General features: G+C 35.5%; 1 protein-coding gene across 4 annotated transcripts in view; it reads right to left on the bottom strand.

Annotated features, from left to right (window-relative positions):
* The window catches only part of CSMD3 (CUB and Sushi multiple domains 3), a 712,079-nt gene that overhangs the window by 257,426 nt on the left and 430,177 nt on the right, over positions 1–24,476 (bottom strand). For all 4 annotated transcript variants that reach the window (XM_066990669.1, XM_066990670.1, XM_066990673.1 and 1 more), the window contains 3 exons: positions 21,888–22,103; positions 21,136–21,324; positions 601–770 (listed from right to left, as the gene is read on the bottom strand). In XM_066990669.1, the coding sequence (XP_066846770.1) occupies positions 601–770; positions 21,136–21,324; positions 21,888–22,103 (575 nt within the window). The remainder of the gene's footprint in view (positions 1–600; positions 771–21,135; positions 21,325–21,887; positions 22,104–24,476) is intronic.

The following is a 24,476-nucleotide window of genomic DNA, read 5'->3' on the forward strand; positions in this document are numbered from 1 at the left end:
TTCCCCTTTGGTTGTTTTTCTTTGTTCAAAAAACAAAACAAACAAAAAATAAACTGCCTTCACATAAAATTGCTAGTGATTGTCATTTTGCAGGAGATGCTACATACCAAAGAAGATCAGAGCCATTTGAAGTGTAAACCTCATGTACTGCAGTATGTGACATTGTATTAAATTAAGTTTCTGCGTGTAACAGCTAGGGAAAAAATATTATGATTATATCACAGAATAACTAATGAAGATACTGAGGAAGAAAAACAGAATTTACAAAAAAAATGTAATTCCGTTCAAAGATGGATATTTAATACTAAGAATAGAATACAAATACAAGTTAAGGCAATACTTGGTTTACAGTTTCAATTTCTTGTTTTACAGTTTCAATTTCCTTTTTTAAAATATGTATGGTCTGAAAAATGCATGTTTTAAAGAATAGATTATGGAAACATCTGAGGTTGCCTCATTTTAAAATCTTTAGAGATAGAAATGGTTTAGACAAGTGTTTAATATAACCTTACCTGATACTATACAGACAGATAAAATTCAATGGTATGAGGCACTAAAAGCTTTGAAACAACAACAAAAAGCTACACGAAGGCTACCTACCTTAAGAACATCTCCTTGGGCTAAATGAAATGTTCTCGCAGAAATATTGATTCCTTTTCCTGCTTGTACCTGAATGCTATAAATACATTCATGGTTGTTTTCATAGTTAAGAGGATAATTGGGGGACAGTAAGATTCCTTCATTATTTGTTGTGGAGGCTCCACATTCAGCTGCAAGTAAAAGGAAATGTTAAGGTATATTTTAATAATAATAAATAAATAAATATCTTGAGTAATGGTGATAATGGGAATGTTAATGTAACCTAATTCACATTAGTAATGCTTATTGATATCATAAATCTAGCTGTTAACATACATTCATGGTAGTAACTGAAGACTACAAGACTACATTTCTAACATCTTATAGTACTTTAATAAATGTGTGTTAGTAATATGAATAGTTATAATCATGTTAATGGCACATTCTATAATGCTAATGTTTTAAAGGATCTTTCTTGAATTTTGTTTTGGAGGAAATATATTTTGTATTTATTAAAGCTTATTTCTCCAATATAGAAATTCATAAAGACATATAAATTAAAGTGAAAGTAATCTAGAAGTTTATATATGCATATATTTATTTATACACACACAGGTATATATATATATATACATGCAGATATACACATACATGCAGATATACACATATTCACACACAGATTAATGATAAAAAAAATCCCTAATATCAATTTACTAATATTAATATAATTTAATGCATAGAGTAGAAAAAGAGTTATTCTGAATTTACCAGCTAAACCAAAGTCATTAATAAGTAGAAAAACAGTAACTCGCAGAAACAAACAAAAAAGTAAAGAAAAAGGTATGAGATGTGTATAACAGTCAAAAATAAAAATGGGAAGGTGTTTTGAAGTAATACCGTAATAATTTCAAAAATGAAAACTTTAATTGAGGACTTTGGTGATTGATTTTATCACGGAAAACACAAACATGAAAAGTTCTGAGAAATCCATATTAGGCATTAATAGCTAGCTTTCATTTACTATAAGATTTTGGAGTACTTGCATAATTTTAATTAAATTATTTTGAGCATTGAAGTACTAGGTGTATTAAATGATGACTGACAAATTACTACAATTTGTTCCTTCCCTTTTTATTTAGTCCTTATAAATAGTCCATATACTGCACGGACAAAAGCAGTTCCTCTCTTTTGATATATTGAACATGGAAGAAATTCTTGATGACTGTGTATATTTTAATAGGGTTATGTAACAAGTACTCAAATGATCCAGGTGTCATCACTTTGTCTTCAAAAACTTGGATTCACATAATCTAGGTACAAGTGGGAAGTGTTCTAGCCCACGTGATCATTTCTTTCCTTTTACTGTCAAATGCTCTGAAGATGCATAGGTCAGTTTGAATTACAGCATGTAGGAATGAAATGACTATAATTCCATTTGAGGTATATCCTTTCCCATTTATGAGAGAGAAATGTCAAAAGGCACAAGATTTGTACTATTAAGTTGATCAAACAATTCTGTTTCTGTCAGAACTGTAATTCAAAGCAATTTTTTCAAAAATCTGAATCCAGCAGTGAACCAAATGTTTGCTCATTTTTAACTGATATTTGAGAACCATGCAATATTTTCTGCTAAAATAAGGAAATTGCTCATATCATTAAATTTACCAATCTGATTGTACTTTTCTTAACATAGAGGAAGAATAAACATCTTAAGATGCTTGGAACACATCATATATGGCCTCAATCCTCGTGGTAGCAGAAAAGAAAGGAAGTGTAGTAACAGTAATTTTGAAAACTGAAGTATAAAAGAATTTCTCCCATAGTATTCAATAAAATCACTCTATTTCCCAGGAAGCAAGCACAATGGCCTATAACAGTACCTTCTTTTGTACACTTCTGAGATGCATTCTTACAAAATCAGTTATTCCCTTGCTTCTCTACTTGCCTTCTGTCAGTGCAAATTATGACTCAAAACAAAAAAGCAAAAGTATAACTCTAAATCAGCACAGAATCAAAAAGAGAAGATATGTATCTAATATAAGATTTTCCAAACTAGTTGCTTCTATCTGCCAGTTTACACTTTGACTTGTAAAGCTGAACAGCTGTTTTGTTCAAAACTATATGCAACTTCAAGTAAGATATGGCTATGTTCTATTCTTTGATGTTAATACTATAGCATAAAGCAACACAGACCATAATGCCTCCACATGTAGTTAGGCACTGAGTAAAGAAAGGATTAGGGAACAAATATTAAGTGAAATCTTAAGCTTAAAATGAATATAAAAATTAAACAAATGTAGTTTGTTTAAAGAGTTTGGAGAAGAATCTTAACAGGTGCTACAGAGAGAATGTCAGAAAAAAAGACAAAAGAGGTAAACTGTGATAAAATGTAGGGAAAATGTATAATCACAGAATCACAGAATGGCTGAGGTTGGAAGGGACCTCTGAAGATCATCTAGTCCAACACCCCTGCCAAGCAGAATCACCTAGAATGCATGGTGCAGCATGGCATCCAGGCGAATTTTAAATTTTTCCAGAGAAGGAGACTACCTGACCTCTCTGGGTAGAAGGAAAAAGAAGGAAATGTAGAAGGCAGAAAAGGAAGGCAGAAAGGAAGTTTTTTTCAGAAACTTTTTTTTTTTTTTTTTTTTTAGAAGTAAAGGAAAAATCACACGGGAACAAGAAGACTATGACCATTCTTTAAAGTATACTTAGAGCTGTATCTATTGCCAAACATTTCTACGTTGACTTCATGTTTCACTGTCGTAGTATTCTTTAGCAGTACTCAATAGAGATGAAGGTCAAGTTGTTTTAAAGACAAAGGTTAAAAAAAATCTGCATATTTCAGATGAAATAAATTTAGCAACTGCCCTACATAGTTTACTTGTAGATAAAATATATATATATATATTTTAAAAGGAAAATACTCCAACATTTATGTTTCCAAAAGACGTTAATTTAGCCTTATGTACAGCATAAGGATGAACATTAAGGTGGAAATAAATCACTGTTTCTGAACTTTACCAGAAATACAGAATCAGTTCAGTATTAGAAAGGAAAACAAAAACAAAACAAAACAACAAAAAAATCAGAGACAAGTAATTAAAAATACTGATATAATGAGCTATTATGCATTACAGGAAAGAACTGTTATACTTTTTCTTATGAATGTACACACACTGCACATTTTCATAGTAGAACGGATGAGTTTAACTACCAGTTATTAATGTATATAAATTCTGTAATTATGTAAAATTGCTATTGTAACTGAGGAATTAAATGCATCTGTTATGGTACTGCAACCATTTAAAAATAATTCTTCAATGAATAAGATTTTTTTTAAATTTAATTTTATTTTTTTAAATATGCTCTTTCAGGGGAATTTTGCAAGATTTCTCAAATTCAGCTGATGATATGCTTACCATAAATTATCAAATACCAAAATATAATCTGAGGCTACAGACTGAAATTTGGCCTTTGTTTTCTTCAAGACAATCTCTTAAAATCAGAAGATAAAGCCTCCAAATAACAGTTCTGTATTTTGAAAAGATGTTATCTTTGTTAGGAGACTAAATACATTGCAAAAGTATGATGGGACAGTAATGCAGCATTCTCAAAAGGATTTTATCTTAGTGATAGTAGACTGCAAATCAGAAGCTACTACAGCAAATGTGTCTAAATTCAGAGATAAATGAATTATTTTTTCAGAAAACTCTTAATCTCTGGAATTTATACCTCTTCATCTGATGGAAGATGTAAGCAAGACAGTAGTCTTGTCAAAACAAGACAACAAAACAGATGGTAACAAGACAATCTTGAAAGGGTTAAATTTTGACTGAAGCATTCTTTCCTTGAATAACCTGAGTTATGATGTCATCAAGAGTTTTCCAGGTGGTTTTGGTATCCTGACAAAGTTAAGCAGCATTATTTTCAGGGAACCTTATGTTGAAGAAAATGAAAATAACATTATCTTCTTTAATCAGCAGGAACAATAGTGTTTTCTACTTTTATTTTACATTGTTCCAAAAGATTGCTTTTCATTTTGTAGTCCTAGATATGAATAACTAAATTTTCTGATAAAATGCAGTACATTCATCTATATCTGAGCCGATGTGAACATCTCAGTTTCCTTCAACTCAGATTAGATTAGAGAGCTCATCATGACTTTCAATAGAATTAAAGTCAAAAATCTTTTCCTTATGAAGTAGATATCTTGCACCCTATGCTTCATGGTTTTTTAAACAGGAACTTGGACAGCTAGCTCAAAACTACACAAAACTACACTGCATTATAGAATCATAGGATGGTTTGAGTTTGAAGGGACCTTAAAAATCATCTAATTCCAAGCCCCCTTCCATGGGCAGGGACACCTCCCACTAGACCAGGTTGCTCAAAGCCCCATCCAACCTGGCCTTGAAAACTTCCAGGGATGGGGCATCCACAACTTCTCTTGGCAACCTGTGCCAGTTCCTCACCACCATCTGAGTAAAGAATTTCTTCCCAATATAAACCTACCTTCTTTTAGTTTAAAACCATTACTCCTTGTCCTATCACTACGCTCCCTTTCAAAAGGTCCCTAAAGTTAAGATGGATTCTGCTCTTGATAACAAAAATAATTGCAAAGGCAAGAAAAATATAAAGGAGAGTGGAAAATTATGATATTCAGTCTAGTTGGTGGCCACTATATAAAAAATGTCACAGTGATCTCTTTAGAATATTCTGATGAAAAGACAATAGTCAGGTAAGTACTGTATTCAGGACATAATATTACAACAGAATTATTTTTTCCACTAAAATGGCCAAATAAGAAAGAGTTAATTTGTAGAAACAATATTTACATTATTATTTTCCATAATTAATAGTTCCAGTTCACAAAAACGTGGAGGAGTCCCATGTATTTTACAAAATATGCTTCTGTACCACAACCAACAATAAGAGGACGGAGAATAACATGACAAATGAGCTTCTTTGTTAGTATTAGAAAGGTAAAATATATTAACAAACATACGTTCTCTGTCAGGAGAATTTTAACAACCAATGTACACAATTTGGCTTAAATTAATGATAACCATGAAAAGCACCACAAAAACAGACTCAAGAACTGTTGGAACTTCGTGAAATTTTTAACTCAGTAAATAGGAGCAATTAAAACATTTTGCAAAATATTGGGCTACATAAGAAATGTACTAAGTGCTTATCATATTATGATGCCATTATATTAACAGTTGGTGAGCCTTAAATGGCTGGATTTTGCATTGTTCAGGACTTCTTATCCCTGAAGTAAATAACAGAAATACGAGATATTCGTGAAAAATAACATGAGAGATATTTAAAGGAATAAACTGACTTCTGATTGACAAAAGAAAGATTCGGATTAATTTGTTTTGAAAGGAATCAAAGATGCATTTACTAGTAATATTACAAATCTTAAACTAAACATCATTCCTGTCGCCAAAACATTCTGTATCTTAAAACAACAACAAAACGCAACCACAAATAACTCAATTAAAACTAACAGAGGCCTTTTCAATTCCAAAACATCAAAAGCAACATTTTGCCTTAAGTTTTATATATGCACAGTAATGGATAAAACACTGCTGGAAATACGGTATAAGATGTGCAGAATGTATCTAATGGCTCCCCTGCTAATGGACCTTGCAATTACTGCACACATATCACTTGTAGAACCTTCACTTCATTAGTTACCTAATTGTGCTTTAGTTCAACACTGAATACAACACATAGAATATAACCTTTTTCACTCCCCAGGTATTCCCTGAAAAGCACATTCACTCATGTCATATACATAGAATCATAGAATCATTAAGGTTGGAGAAGACCTCCAAGATCATCTAGTCCAAGCATCACCCTACTACCAATGTCACCCACTAAACCATGTCCCTAAGCACCAGGTCCGACCTTTCCTTGAAAACACTCCCAGGGACGGTGATGCCATCACCTCCCTGGGCAACCCGTTCCAATGCCTGACTACTCTTACTGAGAAGAAATGTCTCCTAATTTCCATCCTAAACCTTCCCTGGCACAACTTGAGGCCATTCCCTCTAGTCCTATCACTAGTTATCTGTGAGAAGAGGCTGACCCCCAGCTCCCCACAACTTCCTTTCAGGTAGCTGTAGAGAGCAATAAGGTCTCCCCTGAGCCTCCTCTTCTCCAGACTAAACACCCCCAGCTCCCTCAGCCGCTTCTCATAGGACTTGTGTTCTATAGGCTTCGTAGCCCTTCTCTGAAGGGACTAGAAGGGCTTTGTAGTCCTTCTCTGGACATGTTCCAGGGCCTCGGTGTCTTTCTTGTAGTGAGGGGCCCAAAACTGAACACATGATATAAATGAATGGATTTGCCTGCAGATTTTACAAGCTTGTTTGTCTGCTTTACATAATTGTAAGATATAACAGTTTCTTGGAAATGTGTATGACCTAAACATCAGAGACTCTGACCTTTGCAGTTTAGGACATACTGAAAAAAAAAAAAAAAAAAAAAAGGACATAAAATGTTATATGGAGAAAAGTAACTAGATGCATCAGCTAAGCAAAAGAAAACTATTTTAAAGTGAGCATCTTCCAGCTAAGGTTGAGAGAAAATTATTATTATTATTATTATTAGCAATAATAATAGCAATAATAATAATAATAATAATAATAATAATAATAATAAAGCATGGCCTTGAGAAAGCCAACATTGGAAAAAGTTCTACACAGCTGGGAAGCTGACTAGATTAGTTTCTTTACAAAGAAAAGATATTGGAACTACTATGGATTATAAATTCTGACATGACTGCTACAGTGAAAATTAACGTAATTTAGCTACTAGGCAGCCTTATAAGGGAGGGAAGAAAAAAAAAAAAAGTGGCAAGAGAGGAGGCCTGAGTGTACTGGGTTTACATGGTAAGGGGGACTGCAGATGTGGCCTCTGTGAGAAGTGCCCAGAAGCTGTCCAATGTCAGATAAGAGCCAGCTCCAGCCAGCTCCAAAGCAACCTGCTGCTGGCCAGAGCTGAGCCAATGAGTGAAGTTGGTTGTGCATCTGTGAGAGCAGATTTAAGAAAGGGAAATAACTGCTGTGCCACAGCAGCTGGGAGAGAGGAGTAAGAAAATGTAGGAAGAAACAGCCCTGCAGACTCCACAGTCAGTGAAGAAGGAGGGCAGGAGGTGCTCCAGGCATGCAGCAGAAATTCCCCTGTGACCTGTGAAGAGGCTGTGGAGAGGTGGAGCAGGCTGTCCCCCTGCAGCCCATGGGTCCCACAGCGGAGCAGATCTCCACACTGCGGCCCACAGGAATAGACTCCAGGCCACACCTGCAACCTGTGGAGAGCCCACAGGAGCAGGTGATCTGGCAGGAGCTGCTGCCCATTGAGAATCCATGCTGGAGCAGTTTGCTCTTGATGGACAGTGCCTGTGGTACAGACCCATGTTGGAGCAGTTCTTGAAGATCTGCTGCCTGTGGGAAGCCCATGCAGGATCAGTTTGGGAAGGACAGCATCCCGTAGGAGGGACCCCACGTTGGAGCAGGGGCAAAGAGTGACCGTGAAGGAGCGGCAGAGACAACGCGTTAGGGACTGTCCACAACCCTCATTCCCCATTCCCCTGGGCTGCTCGGGGGGAGGACATAGAAGAGGGTGGATGAGGGGGGAAGGTGTTTTCAGTTTGCTTTTTAGTTTCTCACTGTCCTTGTCTGCTAGTAATAGCCAATAAATTATGTTAATCTCCCTACATTGAGTCTGTTTTGCCTGTAATGGTAATTGGTGAACAATTTCCCCATCCTTATCTCAACCCTTGAGCTCTTTTACATTATATTTTCTCCCCCTCTCCCCTGGAGGAGGAGGAGTGAAAGAGTGGTTGTGGTGGAATGCAGTTTATCAGCAGGGTAGAAACACCACATGAAGAAAAAAAAAAGACAGAAGAAATGTTGGCATAAGAAGACTTTTTACATTTCAATAGAAATAAAGGTAATTCCAAGAGAGCACAGTGTGTGTTGAATCTAAACATTGTTTTCGGTGATTATTATTAAATTCAAGCATAAAAAGAAAGCATAAACCTAAGGAAGGACTGTACTCTGACAGATCTTCAAGCATCTTCATTATTGTTCATCAGAAAAGTTTTTTTATCTATTTTTTTTTCTTTAAAGCAGCAATTGCTCATTTTTTCTTGTCTGTAATGTAGTTACAGGGAAATTTAAACTGTCTTCTTAAAAGCTAATTGTGACATTCAAAATTTTAAGGACCACTAGGCAGAGTCATCTGAATCAAGTCTAAATTCACTAGAATCAATTCAGAGACGTTATAACCCTACAAATGTACCTGAATTGTATATTTACTAACTTTCTGTATCACAAGCTGGAAACATATCCTTACACTACTGTTGAAAAGGTTGCCTACTCAGGACTAAACAGAGCTTAGATTTTTTCTCCTAGATAAATCTAAATGAACAAGTATTCAATACTTTCTTTAAGGATTTTGTTAATCTATTACTCAGAAGCAGAAAGATTATTATTTTTTTTTTCACTCTGTTTACATTCAGAGCAAACAGTTTCTTAACTTTATTATTATTATTATTATTACTATTATTATTATTATTATTATTATTATTATTATTATTATTACTATGTGATTATATATACTCATCTTATTGATTGCACCAGATTTGACTGGGATGAAGACAATTCATATCAGACCATACCGTGCTGTGCTTTAGATTTATGACCAAAACAGTACCGGCAATACATCATTTTAGCTGTTGCTGAACAGTGCTTGCACAGCAACAAAGCCATTTCTGTTTCTCACTCTGCACCACCAGCAAGTAAGCTGGGTGTGGGCAAGCGTCTGGGAAGAGAGAAAGCTGGGACAGCTAACCCCAAGTGACCAGAGTTGTTATTCTATGTCATATAATGTCATGCAATAAAACTAAGGGAGTTTCTACTAAACTGTTGTTTCTTGGAGATTGACTGGACATTTCTTTGCTGTTGGTGAGTGACTGCCTTTACATAAAGTGGTTGGAAAGCTGCCTGGCAGAGAAGGACCTGGGAGTATTGGTGGATAGTCGGCTGAATATGAGCCAGCAGTGTGCTCAGGTGGCCAAGAAGGCCAACAGCATCCTGGCTTGTATAAGAAGCAGTGTGGCCAGCAGGTCTAAGGAAGTGATTGTGCCCCTGTACTTGACACTGGTGAGGCTGCACCTTGATTACTGTGTTCAGTTTTGGGCCCCTCACTACAAGAAGGAAATGGAGGTGCTCGAGAGAGTCCAGAGAAGGGCAACGAAGCTGGTGAGGGGGTGGAGAACAAGTCTTACGAGGAGCGGCTGAGGGAGCTGGGATTGTTCAGCCTGGAGAAGAGGCGGCTCAGGGGTGACCTTATCGCACTCTATGGACACCTTAAAGGAGGCAGTAGTGAGTTGGGGGTTGGTCTATTCTCCCATGTGCCTGGTGGCAGGATGAGGGGGAATGGGCTAAAGTTGTGCCAGGGGAGGTTTAGGTTGGATATTAGTAAGAACTTCTTTACTGAAAGGGTTGTTAGGCATTGGAATGGACTGCCCAGGGAGGTGGTTGAGTCACCATCCCTGGAGGTCTTTAAGAGATGTTTAGATGTTGAACTTAGTGATATGGTTTAGTGGAGGTCTTGTTAGTGTTAGGACAGAGGTTGGACTAGGTGATCTTGGAGGTCTCTTCCAACCTAGACAATTCTGTGATTCTGTGAACTCTTTATTTTTTTTTTTTTCCTTCTTGCTTTTACCCTTCCAATTTAACTAGGTGGGGACTCTGCCGGATGGAGTCAACCCACCACGTAGGTTAAGATCCTGCAATATGCAGACTATTTCATAGTCATTTCACAAAATATTAAAAATATGTAGCACTAAACAAAGCAGCCTCAAAAACCTATTCTAGTGCAAAATTTCCTGATACTATTTTTACTTTTTTTTTTCTTTTGTCTTTTCCCATGACATGCCATTCTGAATGTTCTTGAAGAATTGGGGATTTTGCTTCAATAACCAGGAGGAAAATTCAATAAAAATAAATGCATTTTTATGAGTGAGCATTTTTATGGTGAGCTCTGACTAGCTCACCAGTGTGACTGGCTTTCTCACCATATTAGATTAAGATACATAAATGTGAATACTGACTATGTCTCTTCTGTTTGATGGTAGTAAGGCCTCAGATTTGAGTACCGCATTGAACTTGAGGAAGTTCATTTCAAAGAATAAGTAACTGGATAAATATTCCAGAAGCAAGAGACAAGAATGATCACAAATCTGAAAAGACTGAAGGTTGTTATGTTTTGGTGAGAAAAAAGACATGAGTCTTCAACATGTAGAACCAACTGAAGAGAGAAGTGGAAAAACATAGCGAATTTAATAGGCTTGCATGTGATTATTTCTAATTACCATGTTCATCAGGATTTACAAGTAGTATTAACTCTGTCACAGGTTTTCAACGTTGAAATGGTAAGTCACTTAATAGAACCAGCTAAATAAAAAGAATTATTAAAAATATTTCTACATTCGTAGAAAAGCCTGTTATTAAAATTGTTCGCACAACATCATGTTCAATGGAATTCAGGGAATTCTATCATTTGAAAATATGAACTTTGAAAATTCAGTATATGTTACTTGAACATTACTTTTAAATGTAAGCAATATAAAGTTTTAATTTTAAATTCCATTTTGAAATAGCATATCCTTAGAAAATGAATAATAACAACATTATTTAACATGTACTATTTATTTAAACAAACATCTGAGTAAAGAGAGGAAAAATAGCTTTTGCTTCTCTGGCATATTATTTCATTTAATTTCCACAAGTGATCATTTATTATGATTTGTTATTTTTGTTTCAGGACTCACTGCATTGGCATTCTGTGCATCCAGAAATGACTGATAAATATTCTGGCAAGAAACACTGAATAGGATTGTTATCCACCTATATCTACAACTGTGTATTGAATTTCTTTGTATTGTTGATCACAACTATTTCCATAGCAATGTTGAAAATTATTGAATTGTTAGTTCTGCTTTTTTTTTTTTTTTTTTTTTTTAATTTCAGCTAAATGGTTCTTACATTAAAGGAAAAAAAGAAATGAATCTCTTCATTTTGTTTTCTTTCGCCACTTATAACAAGCACAGAGGCTTCATCATCTCTGTTTTTTGATTTTTATATTAAAATGTGTATACAAACCCATGATCTCTTTTCCTGGCCCTTCTCTGAACTCCTACCAGTTCATCTCAGGGGACACTAAAAATGAAAGTTACTGCAAGCAGTCTCTGTCCGAAGACTTCTATACAACTTATTATTTTTATCTTGAATCCAGCCACCAATTAATTGTTCTCAGTGACTCTTAAGTCATTTTCTTTGGTTAATCCCATTAATTTAGAAGAATGACTGTCCTTTTTTTTTTCTTTTTTTTTCTTTTTTTTTTTTTTTTCTCCTCCGTCATGTAATTTATCAACATTACATTTATTTTATCATACAGCTTATCTGTCCATTCATTTAGTTTATTATGTCTACCAGGTTCTTCAAAGTTCTCTTCTGGTTTTAACTATTCTAATCAATATTGCTATCATGGAGTTCACTTTACTTTCAGATCACTAATGAATGTAGTAAAGCAACATTAGAACAAATACAAAATCTGAAATAATTTTAATTGATCATTTCTACCATGCATTCTCTTCATTTTCATTGCTACCCAGTTTTTGCTTCTTAAAGATTATTTTAAACTAATGATAAATTAATAGAATCTCACATTAAAGTTTCTTAAGATTTAGTGGGGGAAAAAAAAAAAAAAAAAGTTAATGAGTTGCTTTTTATCCACTCTGTAATCTTCATGAAAATTTGAATAATTACTTGTCTGTACAGGACCAAGAGCAATGGGTGAATGCTGACATGAAATTCTGACCTGTAAAGAAGGCTGTTATAACTGATGGTCTAACTGTTGCTACGTCTGCCCAAGGTAAAAGAGGGGGGTGGGTGAGAAGATGGATAATTTACCTAGAATTTTGACCAGTTAAAAAATGTCTCAGCTATGTACATGAGATGTTTTCCTAATATACAGATAATTATAGAGAAGATTACAATTTATTATTTCCTCGGGTTGCAAAAGAAATAAAACTATACTGGGACTAAACCAAAGAGTGATAATAAAAAACGAGAATTTTCAAAATTTGGAAGTATGGCTTCAGAAATAGAGACAGCATGCCTGCTTTTGTCTGTACTTAAAGATTACAGACTGAGAAGAATTACTAAATCTTAAATATCCTCACTCTCCTGGATATCTAGGTGTGTAGGTATACACTTCCAGGAATCTCGGCACGATATCAACCAGACTTATCTGACATTTGGCAAATATGCCTTCTGCTGCTTCTCTTGTTCTTTTGACTCAGTATGTGGCACCAGAAATCCAGCAAGACCAGCAAAGACTATCTTGTGATGATTCACTGAGAATCTGAGACAGCTACGTTCCTAGACTAGGTATATAGTATATAGCTACTGCATTTTTGTTTGTTTTCTGTCTGTAAATTAAAGGTTTTACTACATTAAATTAACTTTGCATTAAACTTCTGATAAAATCTGTTAAGTATAATTCTAAAATATATTAATGAGCTATGAATCTTCTTAAATTCTCAGGAAAAGAAAATAAGAGATATAGAAATACAAATAAACAAAATAGAAAATAAGTACATAAGCCTACAAATGTATCACAAAATGAAGATTATTTTACTTATTTAAGTAGCCAACTTCCAGCAACCTAGGGGAGTTGATAGCCCAAATTGCACTGAAATTTAAGCACTGGAAACAAAATAATCTAGTATAAAGTAATTTTGGCTACAGATGTGTTTCTAAATAAAAATAAAAATAAAAATAAAAATAAAAATAAAAATAAAAATAAAAATAAAAATAAAAATAAAAATAAAAATAAAAATAAAAATAAAAATAAAAATAAAAATAAAAATAAAAATAAAAATAATAAAAATAAAAATAAAAATAAAAATAAAAATAAAAATAAAATAAAAATAAAAATGAAAATGAAAATGAAAATGAAAATGAAAATGAAAATGAAAATGAAAATGAAAATAAAAATAAAAATAAATAAAATAAAACTTCGTAATGAAATTAATTTTGTAACAGTACAAAATAGGTTGCGGGAAGATCACATGCTGTAGTAGTCCAAAAACAGTCTAAGAGGCAGCAATAATAGTTGTGGGATACAAAGCAAAATATTTTTTCCTTCCACCTTGTATTTGCCTTTGGCTGTACTGGAAAAGTAGCTCATTAGAATGCAAAGGAATCATAAACTTTAAGCAATTGCTTCATAGGAAAATAAAGAGGGGATAAAAAGGAATCAGTACAAGCTCAAAGGATTTGGAAACTGACACATGGATGGTATCCACTCAAATTTCTAGGCACTAAGAAGCTGTCAATGATACATATCAGAGCAGCAATCTTTGTAAATAGGGCTTCCTTCTCAACAGGGCTTGGAAGGCTTAAGTCTTCAGCAAGATGAATTTCAACAGTTGTAGCTGATTTAAATACTGGTGAAAGAAGTTAAGTGGAAAGGCCATACAGATCCCATCTGAGATCTGAGGAAGGGCACCAAGACTATTACTGCAAGGTACAGCAAGGCAAGAACTACCCTCTAGTGTCTTGATGATTTTATACAGAAAACCTACACAGCTTGGCCACAGATAAGATATGTTTTAGGGTTGGGAACAGTGGAGCCACCAAAAACAGCTTACATGAAACAAACAAACAAACAAAAACCAGCAGTTAAAGACCTATACTATCTGGGCTTCTGGTGGTAGCTTCCAAGCTAACAAAATTAATAAAATGAGGATATAATTAAAGCATATCTTCTATTCTGTTCTTTATCCCACCTGCCCAATAAAATGACCAAGAGTTCATGTTTATCCATTAGATGTAGAAAAGGCAAGTATTTTGAAAACAAAGCTTTTGATCTAAAACAACACTTTATCATGCTGTTGATCGTCCCCCCCCCCCCCCCCAAAAAAAAAAAAAATAATTGCTATGGCACTAATGTCAAAGACATTTAATATACACAATGGGCAATATATAGCCAAATATAAAATGGGTTGAGACAACAAGCTATCTTCTGCAAGTGCTAAGTATATGTAAATACATAAAACAAGAAAAAAAAAAAAAGGCAACATCATCAGAATCGAATTCCATAGTATTATATTATCACAGTAGATAACCAATAATTTGAAAGAATGAAACAGCACATAGAAGATTACTATTAGAGCACAGAGAAGAAAAAATCAAAGTTAGAAAAAACAGACTTCATAATTACTTTTGGAACTTAGAATTTCTTCATATTTTGTGACAGGAAATACTGCTTTGTGTACATACAACCACTGTTAACAATCACGTATCTTTCTCATCTAAATTAGAATAAAGTATACAGCTAACATAGATTATGCTAATGGACATAATTATATTTTCATTTCCTACAATTCATATTTTTTATTTTTCTTTTAAGAACTGTTACAATACACTATAAATAGAGATAGAAGCAACCTCATGTTTATAAGCCTTGGTCCTCGTGGAGGACTTCAACCACCCCAACATCTGTTTGAGGGACAACACAGCTGGGCATAAGCAATCCAAGAGTTTCCCTGGAATCTGTTGAAATAATCTCCTTCTCTAAGTGACAGAGAAGCCAATGAGTAGAAGATCTATGCTGGACCTTGTTCTCACTAACAAGGAGGGGCTTGTGGAAAATATGAAGGTCAAAGCTCAGTTTTGGCTGCAGTGAATGCATCCAAAGAAAGCACCATGAAATGGTGGAGTTCAAGATCCTTAGGACAGTGAGAAAGGCACACAGCAAACTCACAAACCTGCATTTCAGGAGAGCAGACTGTGCTTTTCAAGGATCTACTTGGTAGACATTCATGGGATAGGTGCCCTGGAGGAACATGCCCTGGAGGAAGAGGGGAAGGAAGAAAGTTTGTTAATATTCAAGCATCTCTGCCTCCATGCTCAGAAGCAATGCATCCCAACAAAGAGGAAGTCAGGCAAAAATGCCAGAAGGCCTGCATGGATGAACAAGGAGCACCTGACCAAATGCAAACTCAAAAAGGAAGCCTACAGAAGCTGGAAGCAAGGACAGGTAACCTGAGAGGAATACAGAGGCACTGTCAGAGCATCCAGTTATGCAGTTAGGAAAGCCGAAGCCCAAATGGAATTGAAACTGGCCAGGGATTCCAAGGGCAATAAGAAGGGCTTTTATATATCAGTGACAAAAGGAAGACTAGGGAAAATGTGCACCCTCTTCTGAAGGAAACAGGTGACCTGGTTATAGAGGACAGTGAAAAGGCCAAGGAACTGAATGTCTACTTTGCTTGAGTCTTTACTAGCAAGACTGGCCTTCAGGAATCCCAGGTCCTAGAGGCCAGGCTGAAAGGCTGGAATAAGGAATGTTTTCCTTTGGTGGAAGAGGATCAGGTCAGGGAATACTTCAGCAAACTGGACATTCCTGGGTTCTGAGGTATGCACCCATGAATCCTGAGGGAGCTTGCAGATGTAAGTGCAAGACCACTTTCTATAATCTTTGGTTGATTGTAGCAACTGGGAGAAGTGCACCCAAAGTCTGGAAGAAAGCAAATGTTGCTCCTGTCTTCAAGAAGGGCAAGAAGAAGGACCCAGGGAACTACAGCCTGGTCAGCTTCACCTTGATCCCTGAGAAGGTGATGGAACAGCTAATCCTGGAAACCATTTCCAGGTGCAGGAAGGAGAAGAAGATCGTCTTAGAGAAGCTGTTGAAGTATGGACTGGATGAACACAGTGAAATGGATCAAAAACTGGCTGAACAGATGGACCTAAATGGTAGTGGTCAGTGGCACAAAGTCTAGTTGGAGACCAGTACCAAGTGGAATAACCCAGGGGTCAATACTGGGTCCAATCCTGTTTAAGATCTTCATTAATGAACTAGAAAATGGGGTAGAGTGCATCCTCAGTAAATTTGCAGATGACTCATAAACTGGGGGAATGGCTGATTCACCAGAGGGCCATGCAGTCGTCCAGAGGGACCTCAACAGGCTGGAGAAATGGGCTGACAAGAATCTCATGAAGTTCAACAAGACATGCAAATCTCTACACCTGGGAGGAACAGCCCTAGGCACCAGTACATGCTGGGGACCACACAGAAAGGAAAGCAGCTTTGTAGAAAAGGTCCTGGGGTCCTGGTGGACACCATATTCAACACGAATCAGCAACATGCCTTTACAAAGAAGGCTAACAGTATTCCTGACTGCATTAGGCAGAGTATCACCAGCAGGTCAAGAGAGGTGATCGTTCCTCTCTATTCAGCACTGGTGAAGCTGCACCTAGAGTATTGTGTCCAGTTCTGGGCTATGCACTACAAGAGAGACATGGACATATGAAAGAGAATCCAGCAAAGGGCCATCAAGAAGTTCAAGGGGCAGGAGCACCACTACTTTAAGGAGAGGCTGAGAGAGTTGGGACTATTCAGCCTAGAGAAGAGGAGGATTGGGTGATCTTATAAATGTATGTAAGTACATGAAGGGAGAGTGAGTGAGCAGTGGTACAAGTTGCCTATGTGTCATGGAGTGTCCATCCTTGGAGATCTTCAAAAGCTGCCTGGAACTGGTGTTGGGCATCCTGTTCTAGGTGTCCCTGCTTCAGCAGGGGTTGGACCAGATGACCTCCAGAGGTCTCTTCCAATTTCAACCATGCTGTGATTCTGTGAAACTGACATATTTCTCTTTCATATATAATATTTATCCTCACAAGCTTCAATAGGAAAATAAAAAATAAAAATAGTTTAAAATAAAAACATCCATCTCTAAATCAGAAGAAAAAATTTATGATCCTCCAAAATACAAAATAAAATAAAATATATAAGTATCTTTATCTACCATCTGCTTGGCAATGAAACAGAAACATTCATATGTTGTAGTGGAATAAAAAGTAAAATACTCGTATAATAAGGGGCATTACAATTCTTTTGATTTTTATTAAAAAAAAAAAAAAAAGTTCATAGTATGCTGATCTACCAAGAGGATGTGGGAAATTAGGAACAGAAGTGGTTTTGGATTAAAGCAAAATAAATGTCACTTTGTAAAGGCAAACACCCTCATACGTATTGCTAATAAAAGGATCCAACTTAGTCATGTACAAACAATCAATCTATTATACTAATTCAGACTCTACTGTTGAAGGATTCTTCACAAGATATTGATTCCACTCATTTTTCAAATTTTGAGTTTAGTCAAGGTCAGGATTACTAATAGTGCAAGATACTGTACGGTCCTTTCGCAGCCAATGAACGACATCTGAACATCACCTGAACAACTCATTCTGATTGGTCCTAAACTCTGTGCTTCCTAGAGCCTTAAACATCAAGAGCATGTGAACAAAGAACCAGTCACAGATAACATCAATTGTTCTGGCATTCTATTTATTCATAGAGTCTTTCTGAAGGCCCCAAACACTATCTTCCGTCACATAGCTGGAATTTCTTATTTTGTGAATGAAAGCACTTTTGTTATATGCTAAAGAAGCACTCTGGTCACGTTAAGTGTGTCTACACTACTAAATGCATCCACTCCTGGAAGAGATAAGTGGTGAAACATGGTGTCCATCTACACCGCTCAGAGCTAAACCCATCTGGAGAAGTCCAGTCATGTCTATAACAAACACTACATGGTTTGAGAGTCCTCTAGCTTCTATGTGGTGCTTCTGTGGTCCAAATGCATAACTGTAATTTTCTCTGTGTTCAGAATATCCAAAATTATTTGAGAACTATGCTACACCCAGAATAATAGTGGCTATTTGTTATACAGAATTAAGCAAATTTGCAATATGACATGAAGATTGGCACGATTGTGACTGACTATACAAAACAGGCTTTGATTGTACATGTAAATGAAAAAGCTCTTAGGAGGTCTCCACAAGGCAATGGGACCAAGTCTAGTGAAGTCCGACTCATATCACCTACTGGAAGTGTATTCTGTGGTGAACTATCCTTAAAATAAAACCTTACTCTGGATATAAAGGGAAACTAAATGGCTAGCACCTGAAGAGACCACAGAAAGAATTAAGAACTACGCAATTTGTACTATCAAAGGACCAAGACAGAGGTGGAACTAGAGAACTAAGATATGTAACAATGTACAGATGTTCATTATGAGCATTTACTAATAAAACAACAGAAATAATAGTATGACCCACAGGACTCAACTAACTATCCCTATCAAGAGGATACAGAATCAAGAACATGGGAAGATTCAAGTTGGAAGGGACCTTAGGATGTATCTAGTTCATCTTCATGGTCAAAGAAGGCTCAGCCCTGGTGTCAGACCAGGTTGCTCAGGGCTTTAACCAGTTGGGACTTGAAAACCTCCAAGGGTGGACACCACAACCTCTCTGGGCAACCTGTTCCACTATTTGACATTTTCTTCATAAAAACGTTTCTGTTTATTTCCAGTCTGAAACTTTCTTGTTTCATCTTATGCCTTTTCCTTTCATCCTCCTATCATAAACCACTGTGAAGAGCCTTAATGGTCTCCTCACAGGTACTGAGGGCTGCTATTAGGTTCTATTGAAGCTTCAGTCTGGAAAGGACCAATTGTCTCACCTTTTGTTGCAGGATCAGTGGTCCATCTTCTAACCATCATTTATTTGTGTCTCTCTTGTATTGTACTGACAATCTGAGCACAGATAGTATGAACAGTGGTTCATTCCCAAGTGGGCTTTTGAGTATGTGAAAATGTATATATCAGAAGTATTAAAACTTGTGAATTGCTTCTGTAGAAAATGCCAAACATGAGCAACATAAACAATATGTAGATTTCTGAATCCAGTATACGTGGTCAATGGAAGGCGGATTATTTATGGGAAGAAAACGGTACAGTAAGTTGTTCTAGTGGAGACCATCTTTCATTTTCAAAGACAAGAAAAAAACTTTGACTGAAACATAATTCAACCCTTTTATACCAGCTTTTGTCTCTCTCTCTCTCTTTCTCTTTCCTTTTTTCCAAGCACGCAAACATAAATATTATTTTCTATATCATGAAAACTAAATAGCAATTCTTTTCATTTTTGTTTCTGCACAAGACCTTTACTGATAATTTAGTGATTAATTTTCAGTATATTAACATTTCCAGGTATATATTACTAAAATTTCATCCATTTTTACAGCTTTGCACGCATTCATTATTTTTCTTCTGGTTACAAAATCATCATCTCCTACACAAAAATAACTTTTATTCATACACTACACTGACCTACACTGACCTAGCCTCTAAACCATCTTTTCTATAAATGCACACGTAAATGTTGTTTATGCATATGGGGAATTCAGAACTTTTGCTATACTAAAGAGTAAGCATGAAATTAGGGCATGACATTTTTGATACAGTAAGTAACAGAATATAAGCAAGCATCCAGTAAATCAATTATTATACAATCAGATCCTGAAAGAAATGGGTTTCACTATGATGCAATTTAGTTTGAAGAAAAGAAAAAAAGATTCCAAACGCACATTGATATAGATATTTTCATATATAGACATTTCCATACAGGAAATACCCTTACATAAGTAAAAAAATTACAGACACTTAAGTAACTATCTTACTTTTTAGAAATATTACACTTTTTTCTTTTTATCTTTTTTCTTTTTCTTTTTCTTTTTCTTTTTCTTTTTCTTTTTCTTTTTCTTTTTCTTTTTCTTTTTCTTTTTCTTTTTCTTTTTCTTTTTCTTTTTCTTTTTCTTTTTCTTTTTCTTTTTCTTTTTCTTTTTCTTTTTCTTTTTCTTTTTCTTTTTCTTTTTCTTTTTCTTTTTCTTTTTCTTTTTCTTTTTCTTTTTCTTTTTCTTTTTCTTTTTCTTTTTCTTTTTCTTTTTTCTTTCAACAGTTATCCATAGAAGTTAAACAAAAGACCTTTAGGGAGAATTCATCTCAGACAACTTTAGCCATTAACAGTTAAGTTTTCTACTTATGTAGGTTACCTCTACAGTGAGTGGAAAGTTTTAGGAACCATTAGAGGTTGCTTCAGTTATCATAGGTATTGTTTTCAAGCCAGAACAACTGTTCTCTGAAGATACCCTTCTCTAACTTACCTAGGAAGCCCATGTTGTCTGTTCTTCTACACATGGACCTACTTGTATGAAATAAATCTGGTTTAAGTGATTTAATTATATTTATGCATTTTTGTAATACAGGTATCACCTGGAAATTTGCACTGACAAACAAAAGCCAATTATTAGATAACTGAACTGGTAAATGTTGACTTAAGTTTATACCAGTTTTCCTAATCTATTTATCAAAATAAGAACAGTAAGGATTTTGTCCTCAATTTGAAGTGTTATGAAGTCTATGAATAATTCTAATATTAATTATATTAAAAATAAAATTAAAAAAAAAAAAAAAGGGAAAGAAATTTGACTAAGGAGATATGGAGGATATGAAAGTACCTTACAAATTAAGAGGTGTATTACCATGCATTTCCATGCTGTATATCTGCAAATCCATGGACAATGACTACACATACAAGCAAATGAAAGCAGCTGACCACGTACCCACACACCTTGGCAGAGGTGCACTCCATACTCGTCGGCCACCACCTAGACAAATAATCTCTGAAGCTCCTTCCAAACGATATCCAGATGAACAGGAGAATGTCAGAGTATCTCCCACTCCAAAATTAAATCCTATTCTGTTACCAAACTCTGGGATGCCAGGATCTTCACAAGGTTCTAGATTATATTCTGAAAGCAAGAGAACAAGTCAGCTTGTACAAGTGAGAACAACTCGTGTTTTCTATCAGCCTTTTTTCTAATCTTGCAGTTTAATAATTTCTGTGCATTTCCAACTGACCTTGAATAAAGATTTCAGTTTTAAAAACAAAATGAATGCATGAATGTTAAGTTGGCAATTAGACTACCTTCAAAAGCTAGACTAATGAATACATTCATAACATTTTTAAGATGCATAACACAACATGATTTATCACACTTATTAGAGCCATAAATGCCCCAGATACATAAAACAAATGAAAACAATGGTACAGCGTAAGAGTCTGACTGACTGACTCATGGGCTCATCTGGAATTTCACTAACTGAAATTAGACCAGTTCTGTTTCCTCCCCTCACCTGAATGTTGCTTACAGTTTATTGTCATCTTACTTATCATGGAGCAGAGATTTCAGAGAGATTTTCTTGCTTTAAAATTGCTGTGCTTAAAACAAACAAACAAACAAACAAACAAACTTAAATAATTTTATGATTCAGTATATCATAAAACAAATTATTCCTGATGGTGTTTCCTTACCAGAGAAAGAAATGTTAAATCCTTCATATGATATCGAAAAATCTGATATAAAGCGTAACTGGGCTCTGAAATTTCCATAGAGACCTGCATTGATTGGTGAAGGAAGCTCTGAGCCAGTCAGACGTGCTAACGGTTGTGTGAAACTGCCATTCTCTGTTATTAGTAAGTAGTCGTGATGATCCTCCAAATGAAAAGTGTAGAAGGTGAACTGCACTCCTATTAGAAAACGTAGAATTAATTTATGTATCACACAGTTAACATAGATGTAACTAAGACAATGATTAAGCTAATACATTTCATTATGAATCATGGTTCAGAAAAGAAAGATAATCCAACATTTCTAAAATTGAGTATCTTTCTTGATTTTCATCTCAATATCAACATCAGGTCTTTCGATGCTACTTGTCACTTTTCCCTTTAGCTGTTAAATATGGATGACTGATTTACAGAATTCAAGGACATGCTTGTATTCTGATGCAAAATCCAATGATGAATTTGTTCAAAATTACAAGCTCCATAAGGAAGAATGGGAAAAGTAAGCTTTATCCCCAGCAGTCAACAGTATCCTTGTATAGCAAGTGAAAGAAAAGGTCATAAAATATATGACATCATATACTCATGGAACACACACTAGCAGGAGAACTTCCTCTCCCCAAAGGGAGGTCTCTTTAGAAGATATGTAAACAAATTTTTTTTTGCAAACCATCAGATACAAATCACAAGTCTAGGAAGGAAGAACCAGGAACCTAATAGCAATAAAAGAATAGCAATAAAAGAACTTAAAGGCCAAGACAGACAATTAAATTACTTTTTCTGCATATCTGTAACTAAGAGTCAGACCATAATCCTTGGATAGAATGCACATAAAATTCAAGAAAAACAAATTGGAGAAGACATTAGCTAGCTTAAGATATTTTTGAGACCTCTACTAGAGAGCATGCATAGTTGCATACAAGTTCTAAAACAGTGATTCAAGTTTTGTAAAATTATTCTGATAATGTAAAGCTTAGGAAGATCCATTCATGTGATTGAAAATAGAAGACTGAAGATGAAGGTAGTATATGAAAATTAATGATCCTCAGGTACTCTTACAGACAACAGATTTAATAGTAGATGTAACATTGATCAAAAAACAAACCTTTCAGTATGAAAATCAATGATAAGAAATTAGGAAAGTAATAAATTACATACACACATATACATATTTCAGACAATATATATAAATACAGAAATAGAGCTTTTCTTAGCAATACAACATAGGCAGATATAACATATAAATCTTAACTAAATATATGCATTTAATCACCTGCCCTTAAGTAATAGCATTATGAAGCTGCAACACAAAGATACATGTTCTAAAGTACCCCGCAGCATTCTGTGGCTACATGTTACATACATTTGCTTGGTAGTCTGACAACAGACTGCCAAATTTTATCAAAAAAAAAAAAAGTTTAAAGAAAAATATTAATTATATTCTACAAAAAGTATCACTAGTTAATAGCCAGTAAAAGATACTCCTTGACATTCTGAAGTCCTAATTATATTAGACATGAAATAGAGCAGAAAGTGAGATTTCCAGAATAAAGTTTATCTCCTCCATTTTAAAATAATCTATGCATATGTCTGGGATTAATTTTCTCTACCAGTTACCATCTAACACTTTAAAAAGTCTCTGAGTCTCCCCTTGGACAATTCATCCATCAGATAAAGCTCCTGGACATCAGATAATGGAGGTAAATAGGTACTTTCAGAGGACAATTCATTCCATCTATTTTAGATACATTTACATTGAGATAACCCATGTCTTGAAGATAAACGAGTTTTTCCATTAAATACAGAAGTGGCCTAGTGGACTAGCCTACCAAACATAGCACTGTACTGTTAGAAATTTAAAGTTAAACCAGGTAAACTTAATCTTCCTGTTTCTTTGACAAAGGGAAAGTCCTGCTTTCTCAACTGCCCCATTCAGCAGCGGGCTGACATTTTCCTCAGTCTTCCTTTTTCTACTGATGTATTTGAAGAAGCCCTTCTTGTTGTCCTTGACATCCCTTGCCAGATTTAATTCCAAATGGGCCTTGGCCTTCCTTGTCACATCCCTGCATACTCTGACAGAGTCCCTGTATTCCTCCCAAGTGGCCGGATCCTTTTTCCACAAACTTCCTTCTTCTGTCTGAGCTTTGCCAGGAGCTCCCTGCTCATCAATGAAGGTCTCCACCCTTTGCTTGCCTTCTTACTCATAGGGATGCAACGATCTTGAGCTTGGAGGAAGTGATACTTGAATACCAACCTGTTGTCTTGGACGACCTTCCTTCCAGAGCCCTAACCCATGGATTTCTTCCAAGTAGATCCCTGAAGAGGCCAAAGTTTGCTATCCTGAAGTCCAGGGTCACAATCCTACTTTTTGCCCTGCTTCCTCCTTGCCAGAAACTGAACTCCGCTATATCATGGTCAATGAAGGCTGCCCCCAACCCTCACATCTCCAGCTAGTCCTTCCTCATTCAGTCATACAAGGTCCAGCAGCACGCCTCTCCTTCGTGGCTTCTCCACGACCTGTTCAAACTCAGGAGGTGAGCTTATCCTAGACAAACT

Source organism: Anser cygnoides, chromosome 2 (genome assembly GCF_040182565.1).
Source record: "Anser cygnoides isolate HZ-2024a breed goose chromosome 2, Taihu_goose_T2T_genome, whole genome shotgun sequence".
NCBI lineage: Eukaryota > Metazoa > Chordata > Aves > Anseriformes > Anatidae > Anser > Anser cygnoides.